The sequence below is a fragment of the Oenanthe melanoleuca genome, chromosome 2, assembly GCF_029582105.1.
Source record: "Oenanthe melanoleuca isolate GR-GAL-2019-014 chromosome 2, OMel1.0, whole genome shotgun sequence".
Lineage (NCBI taxonomy): Eukaryota > Metazoa > Chordata > Aves > Passeriformes > Muscicapidae > Oenanthe > Oenanthe melanoleuca.
The window spans coordinates 21,304,152-21,328,874 of NC_079335.1; the positions used below are offsets into that span (position 1 = coordinate 21,304,152).

Here is a 24,723-nt window from a genome sequence, read left to right on the forward strand (position 1 = left end):
TAATCCTTTGCTTGTCTGGAAGTGATTCACAATCCTACGTGGAATTGGAAAAAAAAGAACATCTACAGAATTCTCAAAACTCCAATTATTCTAAATAAACCTCCACTGATCTTGAGGATTGGTCATTTTTAATTCCAATTTAAAATGATTCTGATAATAAATACTTCAATATTCATTAGTTTTAAGGAGTTTTAAATTTACTTTCTAATAGAAAAAAAGTACTTATCTGTGACTACACAGAAAAAATACAAATTACCCAAGATCTTTCAAATCCCAGTTATTCACAACCTGAACTGAATTGTGTGTGACACTACTAGTATATTCCTTATTAACTTATATTCATAGTTTTCTAAGAGAAAGACAGACTTAGAAACCCTGGGAAAATTTTCAACATGTACATCCCAAAACTTCAATAACAGAAGGCTATACTTTTTTTTGGAGAGCTGTTCAAGTAGACAATGATCCCCAAATGTTGTCTTAGCATCTAATTCCTTCTAGGAGCCAGATACTTATAAAGAACCCTGGTCTGGCATAACATTAATGACTGAAATTTGAAACCTTGCATTGCTTGACTGGCTTGCTGAATGGAACTGAACTACTTGCTATATAACATAACACTCAATAATCAAGAGCATTTTCTGATTTGTGCCCAGGGAAAACATCTGAAACTAGTATTTCTTTCAAAGAGCCAAGCAGTTTATGTTGATTCCATGTAAACTAATGACTTCAAAGATGGAAAAAATTCCCATCAAAAAGAATTACTCCAGCCAAGGAAGCTTTCATTTACCTCAAGACCCAGAGAAAAATAACAGGAGAAAAGAAAAGGGAGGGGTTGTTTTGTTTTAGAAAGACATGAGCAGCTTCTGTAAAAACACAGAGGGAAAGTGACCATGATGATTCCTACAAGATATAATGATAAAAATCCCATGATAATTAAGTGTCCAAATTTTTCTGGATCCTGTGGCATTCTTTGCTTACAGGGCACAGAAATTTTCAAGACTGATTTTTCCAGGCAACACCAGGTTGATTAAAAAGTGAAAAAAATCAGTGTTATAAAGCCTCTACTTCCAATCTAGCTATTTCTAAAAAGAGACAGTAAAGAAGATAGTCTGTGTTCCAAAACTTCCACAGGAAGGGGCTTAATTAGGCAGGAGAGTTCCCAGGAGTTAAACAAAAACCGTTAAACCAACAGACAGGACACAGATATTGCAGAGGAACAATGCACTGTGCAGGTCAGAAGGACAACCATTTATGGTGTGAACTAGGGAGCAGTTTATAATGATTTACTTGTGTTCCTTGGTTGTTGATGTCCACAAAATCACTCCATTCATTTACTGTTTCATCAGATGACACCACCTTCAGGAGAATACTGGGCAATAAATCTCTTGTTTTGCAATCTGGATAGCTGGAGATTTGATGGTAAAGTTCATGATGAACTGAACATTCCGCTGGAATCTTTTTACAGTAAACTTCAAACTTTGGTGTATCTGAAATTTTATAAAATATACAGAATCAGAGCTTTCTAAAACCTGTATGAAATCAAAATCCATCTATGCTTGCACAAATAAAGTTTCTGTCTGAAATATTCCTAGTAAATAAAAACATTGCTATTCTATTGGTTGGAATATTATATGTTTGAGTTTTTTCCTTTTCTCTTTCTATTTCACGAAGTTTTACAGAAATAATGTTCCACTGATCATTACATTAACTTACTGTAACCAGACTTTTGACAAAACATTTTGTGTTACATTTGCAAATCTGAGGAAATATAAATGTTCCATGGGATTAAACTGATGTCAACAAACTCCCACTGCCAATTGATTTCCTACAGCTGAGTCACCTTGACAGCTGGAACCAGGGCAACCCAAAAGCCCAGAGACAAATATTTAAGTTCATACTCCTGACCTCACAATTAGCTCCAACAGAGTCTCTCACTTTGAGACAGACCTTCATGAGAGCACCAAGTTCTTGCTATAACCAAAACACACATTGAACTCAATTTTGGACAGGAGATACAGTAAAGTAAGTTATACTACAACAGTGCACTGTTTCTAATTATTGCATCATACCCACCTTTGAAATTCTCTTTTACAAGCAGTGGAATGGAGCACCTATTGTGGATAATGATACGAGGACAGGGATCTTCTGTAAGTGTTAGGTATGTCACACCAAGATGCTCTTGGTAAGTCAGTGCTATAGCTCTAAAACAGAAGCAGATATATTGGATTATGCCTGTTTGGGATGAAATCTTTACATATTCTTATCCTGAATAATTAAAAACATTCAAAACTAGTATCTGTATGATTCTTTATGAGCAACTTCCAAGTCCATAGATATTTAGATATTGTCCTAGACATTTAGGCAAGTACACATCTCCACTTTAACAGAAGAACATGTGGAAATAGCCTAAAAAACATGAGAGAAGAAATTGCTTCGTGGAGAGTACTCATGAGTTAAATTGAACATGTGTGCCTACAGGATGAGAGCCCTAGCCAGCAGAGATTTATATTAAATTAAAAAGCATGAGACTGTAGGCCCAAATTTTCAACATAAATCTTTAAAATTTTCCAGAAGAATTTGAATGTATACTTCTCTGGTACACATGAAAGATATTTGAACAAATGTGGAAATCTAACTGACTGCTCCCCTGTAATGAGCCTCAAAGCTATTGCTCTTTTACATGTTAATGTTATGGATCATCACTACATCACTTTTCAAAAGGAGATTAAATGAATTTAGTTCTACTCATTAGCTACATAAAATATCTTCATGCATAAACATAAATTCTTTTTTTCTCTTGTGCAAATTGATTTGCTATTGCTAAAACCCTTAACCTTATGGTGATTTTAAAAAATCCAAGGTCTAATAATCTGATTAAGAACATAAGACTCTCTATGTCTGTGGCAGAATGATAAGGAATCCTTCCCTTATTGTTTCCACTAAATTTTTAAAAATCTGAAGTCTGTGAGAGAATTTTTAGTATCCAAAATGACACCTCATAGACTCTGCAGAGGAACTGTATGAGGGTTGGAATAATATCAAGCACTTCAGGCGAGAGAAAGATCACATCTCTGGTAATATATACTGATGCAGCTTCTCTAATTTCAGCAGATTGTTTCTTGTTCCTACCAGTATAAGCATGAATAGATTCAGATATCAGGTTCAAGAAATGAAGCTGCTCATCTGACAAGTCACTGGACTGCTGTTTTTAACTAGCTGCTTCCATAAGTCTGTAAGTAGAATGCACAACTGCACAGTTCAAGCTTTAAAACTTGGAATCTTTCCTTGCTGTATTCTCAAAATAGTTTAATCCCTTTTGTCTTTTCTTCTTTATCCTCTTATTATGCTCACAAAAATACGTCTACCTTTCATAAGCAAAACCTAAATTTTTGTATTGCATTATTACACACTGTCCTCGAACTCCTAAATTGTTGGTTACAAATTAAAAAACACCTTGATTCCCCAATATAAGCTTTTCATGCTCTTATTTGCACGCACAGAAAAAAACAGCAGGCCAGACATTCTAAAAAGTGTACAACTTGTACATATCATTAAACTATTTACAATAAAAGCACTGAAACCGTCTGTTGGAGTCAGTGAGTTAGGGGTCTCTCTGAATTCTTCAGAGAGAAATCAGAGTGCAGGGACTGAATAAGTTTTAGAGTGAATTCTGATGCTTTTAATAAGTAAAAGGTTTCAAATGCCACAGTAGCAGTGTGTGTTCTACTGAAGGTTGAAACATACTGATATCTTCAGTGGAGGCTCCAGGACCACAGTTGTAGACAGGACTTAGACATAATAGAGCTATAGTAAGAATATTGCTTACATTTCTTAGATAGAACATGATAGAGTGTATATTTAGTTCTATAGGTAACCTGATGTGCTAAGAAACTAGAATTCTGATAGGTTAAGGAGTGGTGGTCCAAGTTTGCATCTTAGCTTGTTGGAAAAATCCTACATAAGAATATGTATTGGGGAGAGTTGCTGCTTTTAGCCATTTGGCTTTTAGCCATTGTTGCTTCTAACCATTTGCTTATGGCTACAGCTTTTGCCATTGCTTGCCATTGCTTTTGCTATTGCCTTTTGAGACTGATGTGCTTTGTAATAAGACGTGCTTTGTAATAAATTACCTTTTTAACTATTAGCTGCTTTGCTTATTTAAGATGAAACAGGAGCTAAGAGCTCAAAGCAGGAGCCTAAGAGCTCCGGAGTTCGGCGCCCTAGAGCACCTGGAGGTCGAAAGAACCCCACAACCATCAGTAGACAATTTTTAAATTAAAGTAAGACTTGCCACTACATAGGGGGGCATGTGTGACTTTTGCATTAGTCTCTTACGGTTTCTGACTAGCTGAGGCTTTCCAGCAGCGAGCAGGTGTGCTGCTGGCGGGTGCCCACGGCACAGTACCTGGTGCAGAGCCCGCTCTGGGCGCAGGTGGGCACGGCCACGCTCTGCCGCGCCAGCTCGGCGCTCACCACGGCCGGGAGGCTCCAGCGCTGGCGGCCGCTGGCGCTGAAGCTCAGCAGCACACGCCTGTCCCCCGGGGCTGTCCCTGCCGCCCAGGGACCCGGCTCTGGCTGCAGGTCCCAGCAGGGCACGGCGCCCAGCGCCTCTCCCGCCCCCGCCGCGCCCACGCCGAACACCGCGCTGTCAGCCGCGAGGAAGTCCTGCCAACAGAAAAGCGATGGTAGCACGGCGGGCTGGCTCCTGAAAGGAGGTTTGCTCATGATGATTTTGCACAGAACACTCTCAAGTAGCCAGTGATCATAAGTAACTAAAGGTTGCAGCAGAGCGCATTGCATTAAAGGCTATTTGGCCAAATCCTGTCTTCACACAGAATTCACACAGCTCTCTGGGCATGCTGAGCAACTGGATCTAGTGGAAGATGTCTCTGCCCATGCTGAAAGGTTTGGAACCAGATGATCTTTAAGATCCCTTTCAACCCAAGCCTTTCTGTGACAGTCTCTGATCCTGTGATCTACAGTTGACTCTCAGTAGCACAACATAGCTCTACCACTGTGTGAACAAAATCCATTTAGAGTTAAAAGTAAGAATGGATTTTAGCCTCAACATTCTCCCAATTCCCCATCCCATAAGACTGCCACAAAGTGTGTGATGCACAACTGTATATACTGATGCGAAGAAAACTTAAGAAGGAAAACAATACAGAAACAGGAACTTTAAAAATCTGCCAGCTCTTCTAGTAAGTTTGACCCTGAGAATTCTTTCCACATACTTTACTATAAATGTAATCTTCAATATATACGTATATATGGTTGATTAAAATATATTGACCATGCATGCATTTTGTTTCCTGCAAGCTAGTCCTTAAATATTCTGTGAGATTATTAGAAAACTGATATTCACAATTTGATGCAGTTTATGAAATACATAAACTTTGGGCACATCTCTAGTTCTGCAGCTTTGCTCAGATAACTGGAATCTTCCCAAAAGGATAACAAAAAGTTTTCAGCCTGCCAGGCCAATATACCTCTTTTACATGCAAACTCAGTAAAAATTCTGAGAACATTTTCAACAGCTACTACGGATTACACTGCCTATTTTACAGAAATGGCCATTAGTGCCTGAACAGATGGAGAACAGGCAGAACTAATTCTGCAATGTGCAAGAATTTGCTGCTTGCACAGATTTCTGAACACAGTTAATTACTGGAGTTGAATTTACCCAGGATTCAGGATTCTAAATGACATAAATTACTTTATGATTATTAGGTATAAAGATTTTTGTTCTAAGCTCTGCTATATGCAGCTCACTTAAATACAGATACAGAAGCAAACAACCATTTTCCACAGATGACAAACAAAACCAGTATCTAGCACAGTGCTTTACCTCTTCTCCTGAGTGGGGTTTGGAAATAAAAAGCTGTGGCTTGTAATAGATTTGATATGATGTATCATTGATTATTGTTGTCTTATCTTCTATCTGCAGAATTTGTATACCTTGTCGAACCATGGAAGAAATGCAGAATTCACACAACTGTAAGATAATGAAAATTATAGATAATGAAAATAATGATAAATTATAGATAATTAAGATAATGAAAACAAAAGGTAGTGAAATGTAACAATAGAAGTGCTGTTTTCTTTCTAATCAAAGAAATCCTCTCTATATTCATGTACTTCGTAACTGGAGCCACATCACGTACTTTTGAAGTTGCATCTGTCAATGTTATCCAAACATAATTGAGAATTCATTAATTCTTTTTCCAGGAGATATTGTATTATCTTTATGGGTTGCACAGTATGTTTTTGGCAATATAATTCTTTAAATTATATTTCATGCATTGTTTATACTCTCTTCATGTTGAACATATATTAACATAATTAGGGAGAAGCTTTCACACTGCATACATTTGATTGTTTTATCTGCTATATGACTTTGTTTTTACATGATAAAGTTACAAATCATTATAATTTTCTTCTAACCTTTTGATGACCTGGAAAAGCACCAAGTTTAATTTCAGCTTCAACAAAACCCTCTTCATCCAATGTTACTACTTCCCCATTATCGGCATCCTTCCATTTTGGGGAGGTCACATTATGAACCAGTTTAATTGCCACTGATTTGTGCACAGTATTAGTGTTTGCCCAGTATATTCCAACTTGAAAAGCTTCCTGCAAGCGAAAAAAATGACTGATCATCAGTTGTTCACAATTTGATACATTTCTTCTAAATGCAGTTTCCAGTAGGCAGTGAATATAATTTCCTGCCTTTCTCCCTCTTTCTAAGTGGTATAAGGATAGATGAAACCACAAGGTGGACAAGGAACTGATCCTCACAGGGGATAAAGGCTGTAGTCTATACTGAGATGTGTTACTAGGCAGACCTTTTGTTTATTAACAAACATACATGGGGGAAAAAAGATGACAGAATAAACAGGAAGTATCAGATTTCTCAACTGGAATTAACAAGCTGCTGTGTCAAATCACCTTAATTATTTCAAAACTAAGGAATATCGGAGTTATAATAAAAAAAGAATGTGCATGGCCAAGATATGTGGGAAGATCTGTTTCAACAAATTAAGGAAGCCAGGCATTCTAAAAAAAAAATCTTCCTCTATTGTAATTAATTCTGTGTCATTATCAGATTTTCTTGGTAATATTAAAAGCTATGAAGTAACATAAAATAAAGAGCTCTCAAACCAAGCATTCCTTTCAGGCTGTCAACATTGCTACTGTGGTCAACAGTTTCCCAAGTGCCATGTTGGCACAGCAGAGGCCGAAATCTTTACTTAGCCTTTATAGCAATTTTTGTGGGCTGCTACCTTACACCCATGTTGCAGATTTTTTGGCTAAACGAAAGGAAGGGGAGAAGGCTGCTGATGGAATGAAGGCCTTCTTCCTACAGTGTCTTGCAGAGAATTTTTAACCATGCATCTTTAGGATGTTGTTTCTCAAACACTGCTACCAAAGTTGTGCTACCCACTGGGTGACTCAGTCAGTGTGGTGAATTCCTATTATTATTGCTAGTCCTCATCATATGACTAACAGACAGACAGACAGAGTGACTGGAAAGTGGGAGTCATCTGGAGTAATAAACATTCTTCTGGAACAATGTGTTTAGCAGAACTGTGCCTGCTGAGGTGAATGGCAAAGTTACCTCGAAGTTGGGAGGTATAATTACTTTCCCACTAGGTACTTGAAGAAGAATCTTCTCTCCTTCAAACAGCCAGAGGTCCCACTTGGACTGATTGATAAGCAATGCCCAGGGCAGGAGTTCAATCAGCAGAGTTTTAACACAAGGTTTCCACACTGACAGCTTTACCCGCATTGGACTATCCCATTGGGAGAGCTGTTCATTGCTGTCAAAAATAAATAAGCAAAAACATAAAGTCAAAGGAATAATGAATTCAAGATTGCTAAGGTGTCATTTTCAGAAATTTTCAAGGCTTTTCTGGTTGTGAAATAGAAAAACAACACTTCTTACCTTATCATTCTGGAACACACTGAGGTGCTGTCAGAAAGATCTAGATAGGTGTAGCCTATAAAGGCATATTTTTAACTCCACAAGCTCAACCTAAATTTAGTCAATTAATAAATGCCTCAACAGAGCTAAATCTGTGACTTCTGTATTTGTCAAATCGCATTTCCTTTTTGTTTCCCCAAAACTACTTCTACAGCAACTCCCTGTTTCTCTACTGAAACAAACAGCAGCTGAATAAACAACAGCCTCTAGAGCTGCAGTAAAGAAAGTACATTCACAAAAAAAAGGTTCCATTAAAAAAAAATCCATACTGATGCAATCTTCTCAGTGTAAACAAAGGCAGCCCTGATGCTAACCTAATTTTTTCCCCACCTGCCACAGATTATACAGTTTACATGCAGAAATTATGTAATTGCTGAAAATATATTCAAAGTTCATCACATATAGTCTTCCAGAATGTGATTTCTGCTTATTTGGAAAGGCAACAGTCATGAAGAAGATTTATCAAGGAATTACCTGTCTGAATCCTTCCTATTATAAGGCCATGCAGGCTGGGGAGGACCAGCAGTGCCGTAGAACTCGGAGAGCACTTGGCTGACGTTGCCACCAGGATGGGATTTAGTTGCTATCTGTTTAATCAGAGTAGTTGAGATAGGGACTGCACACTCTGATGGATCATCTTCTTCCCTGCCATTGAAAACAGGCTCAGTCACTTGCACAACAAGATCAAGCATTAGCATTAACATTTTCTCTAATGAGGCTTCCCAAATGTACTCTGCAGCAAGAACACTCTCATGGTAATTGTGGATGAATAAAGTTATGATGTCCAAGTTCCTGAGAATTTACTGATGTGCATGGATTTGTTATCACCCTAAAAACTCTTTAGTATTCTCAACAAACATTTCAAGATAATTCAGGAATTCATTTTTGAAAACACAAGAATATGGACTGCTTAATTAAACAAATGTCACTGTGCTTAGGACAATTATACCAAATTTAATATTCCCTCTGATATAATTTCAGCTACATATGCTTGTTCTGTCATATCCCTTCTGGGCATACGACACTTTTGAAAAAAATGCCGAAGAAGTTGAAGTGTAAATTATTCTTTCTTTTCCATACAAATGAACCATTTTCAAGGAAAATGAGTATTTTACCTGGCTTGAAAAGTCAGGTGGTGTGTAAGATCAGGTTCTATATTCTGCAGTGCTTTCTCCTGTCCTTTCCCTGGAATCATTTGCATTTCATTCAGTCCCAGGCTTCTTTTCTCTATATGTATGATAATAGGATCTGGAAGATGGCTCCTTACAATGAAAAGAGGGCTGAAAACAATCTACAAAAAGAAAAAAAAATACATCAATTTGAAGCCAATTTTGCTTTAACAGTATTACAACTGTTAAACTATTGATAAACCTTTACATTGCGTCATTCTGACCTTAATTTATTAAATTTATTAAATGATACATAAGGCATAAACATTTAGATTTCAGAGACATTAAATGTACTTACTAATCGCTGTTGCACATGCGAATTGGGCTCTAAAGTCAAAATTGTGCACCACACATATGTAATTGAATTCTTTGAAGATGGTACCTGTTTGTAGAAAGATCAGCATTACACTATTTCAGGATGATAACATTCACTATTTCATTATATCAAACAGAAGTCTCAGTGCAAAGTGCTCAGTTCTCTCAGACATTTTTAATGCTTTATTCCATATATCCATTTCTAGTCATACCTGAATGACAGTGCTGTGTTCTGTGTGTGTAGAACTTAGACATACATCTTGGGACCATTCTTCATCTCCTGTAGATTTCACGCTCAACTCAGTGAGCTCATTGTTTTCAAGGATGTATGAAGGCAATTTCTGCTTGGCTGCAAGGCAGTTTATGTGTTCTTTAACAACAGCCTGTCCATCTTGACTAATGTAATGCTGAACTACTTTCAGTTCAATACTTTCTGAAAGGTAACTACAGACTGTCTGTCTTCCACAGATTAGGATCTAAAACACATAAAAAATACAGCTCTTATGTAAACAATTATAAAAAAAAAAAAGGTCAAAATTGAATTAGAGAGTGAAAACCTGTAGAAGAATAATCTCCCTGCTTTAGGTTTTCCCAAGCACTGCTGAAGGCAGTGACTGGTAAAATGTTATTTTTATTGGCTGAATGTATGTGCAATTTCATAAAAACCTAGGCATTAAAATGCTTGGAATATTGCTAAGGCAGTAACCATGCTTGAAAGTAACATGTAATGTATCCACTTTCCTTCCCACTGAACTCAGAATACTGCCCATGGCTGACAGTCCTGGTTTGGATTTTAAGAGTTCTGTGGTAGTTGCTGAATGTTGAACAGTCACAGGGATGTACTTCAGAAAGGTTTCTACTGATACCTCGCATACCCATCACAAGCTAATGATCCAGACCTTTCACCATATGTCTGCTGTTTTAAAGCCTATAATTTCATTAAATGACTGTAAAATGTTTCTGTATTTAAGTGCACCCACCTAGAAAACGACCAAATTAGACTCGGCGTTGTTGCTGTCCATCATGCATGAATTGTTTATTGTAGAGATGTGTCTGACTTTCTCCAAGCTATACCAGGGAACACCATTCCATGTGCATCCCTGTACAACCATCAGCATTTCTTTTCTCATGAATGAGAGCACACAACGCAGCTACAGCCAACCACATGAAATCTCAGCAGGGCTTTCAGTGACACCAGGCACTGCTCCTGTCTGGTCAGCTGTACTGTTGTTGTGCAGAACATGTGGCAGAACATGTTCTGCCATATCCATGAGCTGAGCATGTTCTGTCCACCACATGCTCAGGCTTCTGCCAACAGAGGCAGAACGGCTGCAGTGTTATTACACATCTCTTGACAAAGATAGTAAAGGGAAAGTTATTGCTCAGCAGCTCATTTTCAAATGTTAACTTGGTAATTCTTTCACTTTAAAAAATATGCAGGCCTGAATTACAACTCAGAGTATGTTATGAACAGTTTATTAAAAAAAATTAAAATAAAAACCTGCTTTTTAAGAGCTTAAGACATGTAGGAGGCTGTGTAACTGAGCACTGTCAGAACTTAGGAACCATGCAAAGGGATGTTTACTGGAGCATATTAAATACGTGTTGGTAACTGAGCTTTTAAATGCTAAGATTGACACCAAAGTGAAGAAAAAAGTTGTGAAAATTCCCCAAAATAGCCCCAAAATACTGCTATACTTTTTTTTTGCAGATCCCAGTAGGAGAGAATAAATAACAAAGTGACTAATTCATGAATAGGCAACAGTTTAAATTACTCATGTTATTTTTTCCTAACTGGATCAAATCCTTACTTGCTTCTGCACTCCACTGAGCTGCTGAACCTTGATAATAAGCGATGCTGTCCGGCCCTTGTACTGAATGGTGCGAATAAAGGTCCCTGTATTGTCCACACTGAATGGCTCAGACCACCGCCAGTTTCCCCAGCCTTCAATACAGATGTGCAACAGCTGGAAGGAAAGAAATTATTACTTCAATACATAAAAAAAAAAAGTGCCTTGCAGTAGGAAATAAATTCCCATGACAGAGAAATATCCTTGGTTTGAAATCTCAGCAATGCTAAGCACACCAGTTGTCTGAATGATGCATTCAGTCTGTAATTCTGTGATTTCAGACACAATCAGAAGAAGCAGCAATACCATAAAATGGCTCTGAATCATGCATTTCTATAAATTTCCTGCTTTAACAGTATATTTAACATCCAGGCACAATACTGTTCACAAAAAAAGGGCAAGTAGACTAGAGAGCATAAAGCAGGAAACAAGAGATTTCTTAGATGCCTTTGAAATTTTTCTAGAAGCCCATTCTATTACCAGCAAGGTGATACAGAACACAGGTCCATGCCACATTTTTTGCCTTCAGAACAAGGCAGAAAATTATAAATACCCTTCCATTCAAAAATAAAGAAGGACTTGTATAGCTTGCATATAAGTCTGTTAAATGCAGAATGTGGTGTATTGCTGAGAGATGGGAAACATTTCATTTCTTACACAAATGTGGTGGTAAGTTCAAGCTTGACTGCATGAGAAGAAATTTAACTGCATAATTATACCCCCTATGTGATTTATTCCGGAAAAGGAGTGGCTTTTTTCCAGTTTAACTTAAATCACTTCCAGAGCAATATAGTCTTTCATCATTCGAAGAGTCTTTCATCCATTTACCCACCATAGGCACTTACCTCTGTCCCATGGAGATCCTTTAAGCCAGAGTAGTGAAAATTGGTACTGTTCCATGTAGGTCAATGAAGTTACATAAATTTACACCAGCTGAAGATCTGACTATTTAGCTCTCTATAGATCCTTTGTGGCTGTGCAAACTTAAGGATGTGAGTTATATATAAGGGATCAAAGCAATAGGCATTCTGGGTAAAATTTATTCTTTGCAGAGGGCCAGCACAGAGCCTAAGCATCACTTAAGTTCTTTAAAACAGTCATATGAAGGCCTTGTGGGAGTCCTCTCTTGAGGGTTGAATTTCACTCTGATTTTGGACATCTGTCATTAATTAATTTAAGTAACTGAGAACAGGATCAGGCCCAAAGACTGATTATTTACACTAGCAAAAAGTGAAACTTGTAAATACTGTGCTCTTCCATGATTTGTTTCCAGAAAGAGATAATGTTCACCATGGGTCTGGTCAGTTGGCCTTAGTGAAGGGCTGGATGCTGGGGTTTCCTTCATTGTTTTAAGAAACAGCCACAGCAATAACTTTTAAAGATATTACAAGTCAGTAGCCTGTTTGCAATTTGTGGTATCCTCAGCACAAGTTACACACAGAACAATAACATCCATTCAGTGGGTGGCTTTTGAATTTGCAAGAGTGATGACTGCTGCAGTCAGATTCAAACGAGCTTCATGCTGGAAGCACAAAGGCTGATACGTGCCCGTGTGTGCAAGGACAGCATCTGGATGGGCACAGCTTCATAGTCAAGGTTATGTTGAGGGAGGCTGCACACTAGGATAGCCCAACTCATAAACAAACATGTCACTTTGATTCTGAAGTATTATTACAGAAAAGGAAAAAGAAAACGAAAAAAAAAAATCCAGTTGCAGTGGCTGGAATCTGTTCAGTTTCTTACAGAGGCAGCTGGGAATAAATCTCATCACATATGAAAATTAGGAGAAACAAGAAAGCTGTTTACTTTGGAGAGAATGGTAGCTGGAGATGACAGCCAAATAATGAGAAAAGGTACTTAAGTGGCCAGTCTCAGCTAGCAGGCCCACGAAATGCTGTGTGCTCCAAAGATAGATGTCATGTAAATACCTTAATTGACGATTAGTAATTACATGTAGCTACAACATTAGGATGTCTCCCACCCTGTATAAACAGCTTTGCTCACAAGTTGAATGTTCCCAAGGAATATGCTGTCAGCTTTCCCTGAGCAGTCATTAGCTCCCAAATGCTGTCTTACTAATGTTCTTTGTAGTGATTAGTCTGCATTTAACTTCAAGGTTCAGAAAGAAAAATAAAGAAGAGCTATAATAATATATTGGCATTTTTTTATTTTACCAAGATACAATTTGCATACCGGTAAATGCATAGGGTTTGGCCTTCATGATTTACTTTAAAGATATCTAATATATTTGTATTAATGACCTAACAGTATAAGAATTGGGTGCTGTACAAGTTTACTTTTGAGCCAAGAAACTGTATTCCATGAAAACAAAAAAGGATCTCTGGATGATTAAGTTATTTAAATGTGAGATTTCTGGAAAAGACAGCTAGAAATAGTCAGCAAATGACACTAAGTGATGCAGAAATACATGGCAGGAAATAAAAATGGCAGTGATTTTAGAGAACTAAGATATGAGCATTACACTAGCAGAAAACACATTTACAGATTCACAGAATTTTCTAAATTGGAAGGGACTCACAAGGATCATAAAGTCCAGCAATATGAATGGTCCATACGGGGATTGAACCCAGAACCGTGGTGATATCAAAGTCACCTGATACAAAAGATTTTCAATAATTGCTGTCAACTCTCTTCCATTTACCAAGCTTTATGCTAATTCTAAAAATTTATTAGACACTCTGTTCAAAAAAAGTTCAACAAATACAGCTAGGTATGGGACATATACTAGGAGAAAAGAGAAGTCATTGCATTAAGGTACAAAAAAATGGACTTCAAAGCATTCTAAAGAAAACAATCCAGTGATAAGCAAAAATTTGTAGCTTAGAGAGAAATTAAACAGACTATCTATTGTATATGTAAAGATAGGCACTCATTAATGTAAATATTTGATTTCTGCATTTTCTGTCAGGGAAATATACTGGCAGATAACCCATAGAGTTTTGTTTTGACTAGTCTTGGCTGGGGTTTGGATTTGTAATTCTTAGCCATTTTGGATTTATGTTTTGAGAGGAATAGAAATTACTTCAAGAGAGGCAGATTAAGATGAAGCTGCTCTTACTGGAACAAATGGCTAGAAAATCTTTATCTTTAAAATAAAGAATATCTTTATCATGCCTCTTCATAGAATGCTTCTATGTACTCCTCCAAATTTACTTAAGTTTTCAGTTAGATGTGTGAGTGAAGGACATGATCTGAGTAAATAAAGCTGTGTGTCATATGACAAAGCATGAGGACTAAAATGGGGGATTAAAAGTGAGACTAAGAATTTAGCCTGTCCAGAAAAGGCATCAATTTCCAGCTGTATAAGTAATTTAAAACTTTAGCCCTCAAAATGCTTTGTGATGCAAATTTGATTTCTACTTTGCTTGCAGATTCACCAGGTTTAACTTGGTTTCACCAAGGTTCTTTAGACTGCATTTGTTTTCTGAGTGAAAGTAGAAAATGTTTTTTTGGGGGGAACAAGGGTAATTGCTATGAGCTCAGAGAGTTTGGGAAGAATTGAGTGAGGACCTAGTTAATGGTGTGGGAGCAGTTGTTGTTTTAAAAGATAGAAGATAGTAAAATAAAAGCTGTGATAATGCAGTAGCATGGAGGAAATGTAGCTCTGGAGATGGGAGCTGAATTCTAAGACTCGAAGCTAAAGAAATTTTAATTCAAAAATTAAAGGAGAAGCTTGATTTGTATTTTTTACTGTGTTTTCACAATAAAAGGTGGCTCTTGACTAGCATTAGGATTTACAATTAAAACCAACTAGCATTTGGAAAAACAGTGAATGAAATATTTATTCTGCACATAATCAGCTGCAGTTGCCACCAAACCAGCTTGAATTTCACTTTGGCTTCATTATCTGGTGTGACCTGGGAGATTTGGTCAGTTCCATGCCATCGGCCCTTATAGGACAGAAAGCCAGCACAAAGCATGGAAAAAGGCAATTTCCATCACCCCAATGCTGGCTAGTAGAAAAAAGGTCACACTTGGCAGATAAACTCTGACCCTTGGGGCTTCTGGAGATGTTGTGAACCTCAACATTACCTGCAAAGCAGACCTGAACCTCACAGGTACAGACTCACCCTACATACTGCAGAAGAGTCTTTTGGTTAAGGAACAGTAACCAAATTATGAGTGTTCATGGATAATATTAATCCTTATCTGCCCCAGATACTATCTAGAAATTCAATTACATGTTCTATAGTATAAGCATTGGTTTAGAATGCAGGACCCCTCCCCAGAAAGCAATAGTACTCTTCTCACTACATGACTAGTATAAAATAACATACAACTGGGTTTTTTTGCCTGATGATGTTCTCTAACGACCTGGGGAGGATTATGTAAAGTATGAGAGATTTTTCAGAGAACCTGTAACATTCCTAAACAGTCAAGTGGTAAAATATCCCAATAACAACTGATATATATTACAGTTTCTAAATTTGAACCCACAGAGTACTGCATATAATTTTACACATTGTATAACCCAAATCTGAAAGAACTGCAACTCGGAAGTAAATAACAAGGAATTGTGATCCTGCAACAACATGAATTTGGCTTCAGTCAAAAATACGGTTTCAGTGTTTTTTTTGGTAGAAGAATGAGAAGGAGGTTCTTATATAGAAAATTCTCTCCATGTAAAATCACATTAGGCTACAAAAAGTAAGTTTAGAAAATTTAGAATTTATGCTCACAGACACTATTTGAAATAAGAACAATTTTAAATGTGTTCCAGTGAAAGTATTAATAATGTACTAACCACTACTAATATCTACTCAAGACCTTGTATGATCAGAAAAATGACAGATATATTTTCCCTCAAATTCTATATAAGTAGCAATAAAATGACAGAGTTTCAGCCATATTTACTTACTTCGATGAGAAATAAATATATTTTATTAATAACCACATTCTCATTGAAGTCATCACCCAGTTCAACATAAGAACTGACTTTTATCCATTACATCTGCTGTTTCAAGTTAATGAGTATGAAAAGTTAAAATGGGTAACTGTTACTGTAACCCTGGAAGGAGACTGCAGAAAGGTTTGAGACCTGCTACTTCTAAAAACTTCTACTATGCAACATTATGTTTTGCATAGAAAGCACAAAAATAAACTTAAATCCATCGCTCTGTGCCTCCTCAGAGGACTCTGCTGAAGTTTGAGTGTGGGGAAAAAACAACTAGTAATAACTAGCATGTCATAGATTATATATATATATATATATATATATATATATATGATTTCTGCTGTCTGTTCATAATCAAACAATCTCTGCAGAATACATTCAGGGGAATCTCACATGGATATCTGGTTTTTACATTTGCTGTGATCCCTAGTGGGACCCTCCAATTGCCTACTGTCTTGCAAGACAGAATTCCTTAACTCTGAGTAAATTACTAGGAAGATCTGATCTCTTCTAACTTCAGAGCTTCACCCTATGTATCATATGCTCCAGTTCATCTAAAAAACACAGCTGCCTTGGAGACAAACATGACTTTTGATGTAACTGGGGCCCATCCCACAAAACAATGTGAAGATCAAGATAAGGAGTGCAGACTGGATCCAATAATAACGTAGGAGCCAGTGTTGTCTGTAGAGCACTGGAATGATGTATCTTCTCTTCCCTTTTAATGATATCTAACAGACCTCCAACTTTCATTAAAATCTGCAAAAGGAACTCACAAAGTCTGGCAGCTTTAGACAGAAGTGCTTAAAGCCTCAAATACCATCAGTTTTGGACCTACCCCAACTCAGAAAGGGACTGTATAGCTGGGGGTGCCTTATCCCTAAGGGGGGCCAAAACCTCATGAAATCTGAGGAAAATGTGGGGGATGGATGGTGTAGAAGAGTGAGCATCAGACCTCAGACTTCTTACTGAAATATTAGCCAAACTAGCGAGACTTGCAGGAATCAGAGTGAAAGTTAAAAGGGAAAGGTTAGGTTCCCTGAAATGTAAAGGATCCGGGAAGGGAAAAAATGAAGGAAGCAAGGAGCTTTAAGTTAAGCCAAACAGTTGGAGGGACACCATCAAGAGCTGATAAATCCAAATCCTCAGCGTGCTATAGTTGTTTCCGTAGCACAAAAAAGTGAATTTTTAAAAATTTTAGCCTATAGTTTCATTAATAATGAAATTAGTTCTAAATGTAAATAAAGCATTATAAAACTATCTGCTAAAATAAATATTTTAGGTGTATATATATTTAATTGTGTTAAATAATTTAAATGGACAATTACTGCATCTCTATGCTTAATTAGCAAAAGAAAAATGGAGAATTTTATTGATGTGAATGTAAAAGAAATACAATCCTTTTAAAACTATTTATTTTCATTTAACTGAACTGCCTTGCCATACTAAAAAAACATTTTGCAGAGGTTAAATAAAGTATTTCATGGCAACCGCTGCTTCTTAGTGCCTGTGTAACAAGAAACATGAGCCAGCCAAAGTTGTGCAAGTTGGTTTTCTTTCCCAGTAAGAGAATGTGGTATCTAAGACCTTGTCCTAACTCATTTTATCCCCAAGAGTAAGTCAAGTAAGTCAAGTATGAACTAATGCCTGGAGGGAAGTCCCTGACTCCAGAAGTATGGATTATTTCACATTTATCTTACAATCTGCTCTCAGAGTTCTTAAAATTCACTAACTTGGCAAGTCAGGAATTATCATGAGAAATGAAATAATTTCATAACTATGAAGTCATCTAGCATTCCATGAATATGACACTCAGAGGGTTTGTCCTTGCTTGGGCATTATTCTGACCTTTGGATAACAAGCTGCTAGATAGTTTTGCATGGAAACAATTAGAAAAGTGCCATAGTATAACAGGGACAACCTGATGTCTTGATTGAACTGTTGTTTTCATTTCAAGGATTTGTATTAATTATTAAAAAAATGTACATGACAACATTTGTAATAATATTTAAGCAAACTTACTTTGTATGATTTAAAATGACAAAGGCTAATGAACTGCCATTCTGAACGCTGAATTTACAATGACTCCTATTGGCAATTACATAATGAATATGCTTATAGGGGAATGCCAAGGTTCTCTCTTTATAAGACCTTTGTAAAGAAAATTTCTTTCTATATCACCTGTGTGTAGAAAGTCTGTGCTTCTACATAGCTCAGTGAAATTACCTCGGTGCTGTTTTTTACGTTCTAAATTTCCCAGCAAGACATGGCTGTTTAAAAATGTTAAGAGAGCAGAAATCATCTTGAAATTACTCCAAAGGTTGGGACAAGGGAAGTGTAACCTCCCTACTAGAAGAGCCTGCTGGCCAGCAGCGTGGCTGAGTCAGGAGACAGCTGTTAGCTTTGCTACCTCCTGGGACATGGGAATCCATCCTGACACTCCTGACTTTTTATCAGCCCAGCTCTTCAGTGAATCTAAATCTGATCAGAGCAAAACAGAATGGGGAATCCCTTTGACATCACCAACTGTTAGCTGAAGAATGAATATCTGAAAAATGAATCTGAAGCTCCTACTGTCACCTCACCCACCCTCTTATGTCTGATTTGGTTTTCTGATGTTTTCCATCTTTCACCCTGCACTTTTGTTTTTCATTTAATAAGAAATTTATATAGCACACATGAAAACTGAATGTTTTGCACTGCTAAAGTCTGTGACTGAAAGCACAGTTTAAGCTTTCCAGGTGTTAGATGTCTAATGCCATATACTCTGATGGTGGATTTTAGCAGTTCAGTTGCAACTAAGAGAAAGTATCAGTAAGGAGCTGTCATTTTCACTCTTCAACTTTTCACTTGCTTGAGATAATCTTAATTTTTAAAACTCTTCCCAGTTTGCACCATTACTGAATACAATCAGAACTACACCATTAGTAGATCTATCTAAAATGAGGATTCTCACAACTGTGTAATTTTATGTAAGAAACCAGAAAATGGATGTAAAAAATTTTTAAGAGGAAAGTCTTATGAAAAAAGTTCTGAGTTTATTTACATGGCTTTAAATATTTTCTTCTTCTTCCTTGTATTTATGAAAAGGCTTAAATGTAATTTTGGGTGGTTGCTACAAATGCAAGTGATAATTGGTTATGAAATATAGGTTACACTTAGTTAGCTTTCTTTCTCCCTCACACAACCAAAGGGAATTACAACATCTGTAATCCCATGTCACCTGATGAGTGGGGATCCTGTCTCACACTCTGGCAGTGCCCAGCTGCACAGCCACAGGCACAGTCATCACTTAGTTTGCTCACCTGTGGGATGGGGCATCACAGGCATTTTGTGTGTATGAGAAAACATGTCTTTTTTTAAAACATGGCAAGGGACATACAGTACTCCAGTCTCAAAGTCTTCAAAGGCCTCTCCCTGCCACTTTTACACCAGCACACATCTTTTATTACAGCTCCTCTGTTGCTGGGCTAAGATGGTCCTTTATAGCTTGGCTTCCTCTTGACTTACACCCTGACTTCAATGTCAACTGCAATTGTTTACTCTGGCAGACTTTGCTCTGCACTGATTACCACATTCATGTAAAATTCAGTAGTTCTGCATATCCATCAGCTGACATGTGAATGAAAATCACAGTAAATTTGCCATCTCTGCCTCCCAGTGTAACTTGAAACTTGTCAACAGTGAAAGTGGGCACAACTCCTGTTTAGAATTACCATTCAAAATTCGTCTTCTCTCTCACATGCTAAGACTGACATTTCCTAGGGCTCTGGAGGAGTTAGGAACTCCCACTCAGTACATTCCTCCTAGGATCTGTCAAAATTTTAGTAATTATTCAGGGCAGGACTACTGCTCAGCAAATGGGGTGGCACAGTTCTGTAGTTTCCTACTCAGCAGGAGCTGGGTATAGAAAAGAGAAGAAATGGGTTTGCTGTTTCATAAACACTTCTAAAATTAGATTTAAGTTCTTGTCCTGTCTTGAATTAAGATGAGAAGTCCATTTCTCACCACCACCCAAGTGTTGGTCTCCTCTCCCAAGTAATAAGTAATAGCACAAGAGGAAATGGCCTCAAGTTGTGCCAGGAAGGTTTAGATTGGATATTAGGAAAAGTTGCTTCACAGTAAGGGTTGTCAAGCTTTGGAACAGGCTGCCTGGGGAATGGCTGAGTCACCATCCCTGAAAGTCTTTAAAAGATGTGTGGATGTGGCACTTAGGGACATGGTTTAGTGGTAGACTTGGAAGTACTGGGATGGACTCAATGATTTTAAAGGTCTTTCCAAATTAATGATTCTACAGTTTCACTGAAATACTTCCTGTTGATAGTTTAAAAGTATTTTATTTCAGTTTCAGTGTTTATCCTAAAAACAAAAAAAATCGAATAACCCAGAAACTGTATTATTTAAACTATATAAGTGAGGTGTTTCTGACAATTTCAAACCTTTTCTAAGGCAAGCACTAAGTTGAGAGCTTTGTCCAGTTTGACCCTGTTCTGCAAACAATTTCAGTGAACAGATGCTTCTGGTAAAAACAATTGGTTAAAAAAATTCCCCAAACCTCTAATGTACATCTCAGAAAACATGGATTGCTTAGTTATAGAAACCTGGCAAGCTCTCCTTCCTTTTTTCAGAAGCTTCACACAACTGCTTCCTTTTACAAAAAGTGCACATCCAGTTCTACCCTTGAGTAACTTTTAAAGACTTCTGGCTTTCCTCACACTTTGTTTGCTTTTCTCTGAGTTGTAGACCCAGTGTGTGACTCCTGAAGGAACTGGAGCTTTAGAGATAGTTGAGACCACAGAGAAAACTGAAGAATCTGTGCAGAGAGGCACCACCAGTTTTAGCAAATGCTGCCCTGGAAGGGCTGCTCCTGACATACCTGTGGGGACTTGTGTGAGCGCCAGCTGTACTGGTGACTGTGGAGAGTAGCCAGCAGAATATTCTCATCAGTGTCCACCTGGCCAAACCTCAGCGTCTCTTGGGTGTCATTACAGATCACAAAATGGCTGAAGACAAACTCCTCTGCCTCAGGGCATTGGTTCTGAAAGGAAAGGGATATGAAAGGCAGCAAGAATCAATGTCAACTGCAGGACATTTGGCAGCTGCCTGCCCAGTGGTGACTGATACAACACAGAAATGCAAGATCTCTTCCCTTAGCTTTGGCTTCATAGGAATCTCTGCAAAATCCAGTTTCTGGGTTGACAAAATATATCCTAAGACTTAAAATATTTTATGTTCCTGTATTGCATTTTAGGCAGTTCTTCCCCAGCTTCTGCTTCTACTTTGAAATATTGCTGTGGATCAGCTGAAGACTCCCTCTTTCCTGATACCACATCACTTGAAAAGAAAACTAAAGAAAAAAAGGAGACATGAGCAGATTATTTTCACAGCTCCACGAGGCTAGTTTGAAAATGCATCATGCCCTTTAACAGTATAAAAAAGTAAAATCACAGGTTCTAAAAGTATTTTCGATTTTACAATATTTTTCTCCATCCCTCTTTTTCTGCTTTTTGTCTGGCTGCTTGTCACTCTGTTGACACAATGAAACTATATGATAGTCATAAAAATTGCCACAGCTACAGGTCTTCCACCCCCAAAGGCACAAACTATAATCCCCTGTATGGGAGAGGTCAAAGTGTGACTGACAATTTGATTTGGAGATCATCTCTCATATTTCTGCCCCAGTCACTAGTGGGCTGGCACCTTCCACTTACAAGCAACTATCTAGCAACTGCAACAATTACTCAAAGAAACCAACATTTGGATAGTCTTTAATTATTTAATTTAATGGTTCTAACACAAAATATTCATCTTCTTGTGGTTTTTGTTACCTCTTACTGACCCATCTTTCCTAGCACACTGTTATGACAATACTTTTCTGTTTGTTGGTTTCCCTCTTCACAACACAGCTCAGCCATTTGTTTCTCATCCTTTCTTCCCATGATGTTTTCTCTAACTTATGGAACCTCCATGCTTTTTGAGAGCTGATTCTGCTTCCCTTCCTTGCTCTCTCAGTGGACCTTTCAAACAGACATTACAAAGCTAGCACCTTCCCTGCCTTTAATCATATGGATCCCTTAGCTCTTTGATAACAATGTGCCTGGAAGCCTGCAGAAATTCAGAGATCAAACAAGAGGGAGAGAAATATTTCCTCATAGATCCCTATGCAGCCTCAGTTATCCTTGAAAACCAGTTTGGTACATTGCTTGTAGCACATCACTGGGTGATTCACACGGAAATTTTTCTGAGAAGTGAAGTGTGCAAGGTATGTCCAGTTCATGCATGTTCACCACTGGTTACTCCAGAAGAACCTAAGGTGAATCTGCATGCAGAATCACAGGATTTCTGGGGCTAGAAGGGACCTCTGGAGGTCACCTATCCAATGTCCCTGGTTCACCTGCACAGGATCCCACACAGGCAGCTTTAAAATATCTCCAAAGAAGGAGCCTCCACTACCTCTCTGTGCAATCTGCTCCAGTGACTGGTCACCCTCACAGCAAAGATGTTTTTCATGATGCTCAGATGGAACTTCCTGTGTTTCAGTTTGTATCTGTTGTCTCTTTGTCCTTAATCAAGGCAGGTTGTAATTCCTTTTGTAAATGAATGTCAGAATGATTGCCTGAGAGTGTTTGTGTAAATACTATTCACCCTAGGAATATTTTAGCAAGAAAATATTTAGATTAAAACTTCTTCCCAAATCTCATTACTTCTTCTGGATAAGATCAGGTATCCTTTGTGAAACAGGAGTCAGGTGAGCATAAACAAAACTGCACCTCTTCCAAGCAGCACAACCCATTACAGAGCAGAATGTCTGTATCACATTCAGTAGCAGATCTGAGAGTGCTAAAGGTTGACATTTACAGTGCCCCTTCAGAGTGCAGAGTTTATTTTGGCATTTTCTAGTGAAGGATCTATGACTTTTTACTGTCAAGCTGCCATACCCACATACCCATAAGTCTACCACAAATATATATATTTTCCTGTTACAGCTTTGCAAAATGTTCTTTTTAAAAGGGAGGATTTACTATCCACAGAGTTGTTAGAGTCAAACTTATACATAACCCCAGGAGAATTTAAGAAAAGCTTTTTCTTTTCACTCCAATACATTTTCTTGCTGATTACACAGAGATTGAAAGAACAATGCCATAAGATTATGAACTTCCTTCTTTTTACCTTACTAGCTAACTTAGTTTCAATTAAGTAAACACAAACTGCGGGTTTTGCATTTTCCAGAGGGAAAAGAGAATCCAGAGAGTTTTTGGCATGCATAGAACTTCTAAATTCTGCTTGGGGAATATTATCCTACTAGGAATTATTAATACACTTGCACACATTTTGGTGCTGATGAATGACTGCCATTAATCATTAGTCTTGAAAGCTAGACTTGCTACTAGAATCCAATGCTTTTAACAACAACAGTTCTCAATGTTAAGTGAAAGAGGTATTTTAGGCTCCATTTTATAATAGTTCCAAAGTTTTAACCAAGGAAACATCAAGATTTGCAGAACAGGGCATTGCTCTGTGCTGCCAGGTTTAAGAGAAAGCTACTGATGCCTCCAGTGTTGATAACAACAGATGACTAAAGGAACATCAAGGAAGCCTGAGGATGCTCCAGCTCTGTGTGGCAACTATGCACTGGACACCCAAGCTTTTTTGTCCTTGGGGATCTGCAGCATCCTGTACCCATCACAGGGAACTGGACCCCACAGTGCTGCTGAAGTCTGACAGTGGAAGCTTCTAGAAGAGGCAGAAAGGAGAAAAAAAAAGTCAGGAAAAGGATGGAGTGAAGAAATCTTGATTGATAAAAGAATGTCTAGAGAAACCAGGCACAATAAAACCAAACAGAACCAGGCCTTTTGTGTGGTAATGATGCTGAAGGGCTGAATGACTCCAGGAGCTGAAAACACCTAAGAGTAGATTAGAAAAAAATCCCTCTCTGAATTAAAACAGCAAATCAAAAGAATCAGCAAAAGATTAACAGCCTGAATCAAATACAGATTAGGGTCAGTTCCTGGGGGACAATTTCCTGCCCCTCTTTAGATCATTATTCAGCTGCTCTTTTCTTTCAGAGAGGCCTGGAAAGTGTCTCTCCTTTATTGGTCTTTCAAATATTTTGTGAATTCTATTCAGAGAGGGGGGAAAACATCCCACATAATACTAGTCACCAGGCTTTCCCTGTCTCAGGACTTTTTGCTTGTGTCTTAGCTCACATCTATTTCAAAGCATTTCTGGATCTGGAGAAAACCCACACCATAAAAACCTAGGCCTCTTTATGTGCACAAAGTTATTTTCTTTGTGCTTCACAAGCTACCGAAGACTTATGCAAGCTTTCCCTCTCCCTCTTGTGTACACACAGACACACAGACACAGGCACACACATACTCTATCACCTAGTAATGTCTTTTTTCACAGGAAGTCTTCAGCATTTTATCTCCCTTGAAGCCCCTCTAAGAGAAAAGACCATTTTCCTTATGATTCTTTAAACTTCACTCT

The 24,723-nt window shown here is 37.9% G+C and overlaps 1 protein-coding gene across 6 annotated transcripts in view; it reads right to left on the reverse strand.

The window, feature by feature from the left end:
- Nucleotides 1-24,723, reverse strand: part of VPS13B (vacuolar protein sorting 13 homolog B) — a 425,154-nt gene that overhangs the window by 26,421 nt on the left and 374,010 nt on the right. For all 6 annotated transcript variants that reach the window (XM_056483011.1, XM_056483012.1, XM_056483014.1 and 3 more), the window contains exons 43-54: nucleotides 21,110-21,271; nucleotides 11,280-11,435; nucleotides 9,681-9,944; nucleotides 9,452-9,535; nucleotides 9,100-9,275; nucleotides 8,459-8,629; nucleotides 7,619-7,820; nucleotides 6,445-6,633; nucleotides 5,849-5,995; nucleotides 4,406-4,665; nucleotides 2,074-2,201; nucleotides 1,288-1,487 (exon numbers count right to left, since the gene is read on the reverse strand). In XM_056483011.1, the coding sequence (XP_056338986.1) occupies nucleotides 1,288-1,487; nucleotides 2,074-2,201; nucleotides 4,406-4,665; nucleotides 5,849-5,995; nucleotides 6,445-6,633; nucleotides 7,619-7,820; nucleotides 8,459-8,629; nucleotides 9,100-9,275; nucleotides 9,452-9,535; nucleotides 9,681-9,944; nucleotides 11,280-11,435; nucleotides 21,110-21,271 (2,139 nt within the window). The remainder of the gene's footprint in view (nucleotides 1-1,287; nucleotides 1,488-2,073; nucleotides 2,202-4,405; nucleotides 4,666-5,848; nucleotides 5,996-6,444; nucleotides 6,634-7,618; nucleotides 7,821-8,458; nucleotides 8,630-9,099; nucleotides 9,276-9,451; nucleotides 9,536-9,680; nucleotides 9,945-11,279; nucleotides 11,436-21,109; nucleotides 21,272-24,723) is intronic.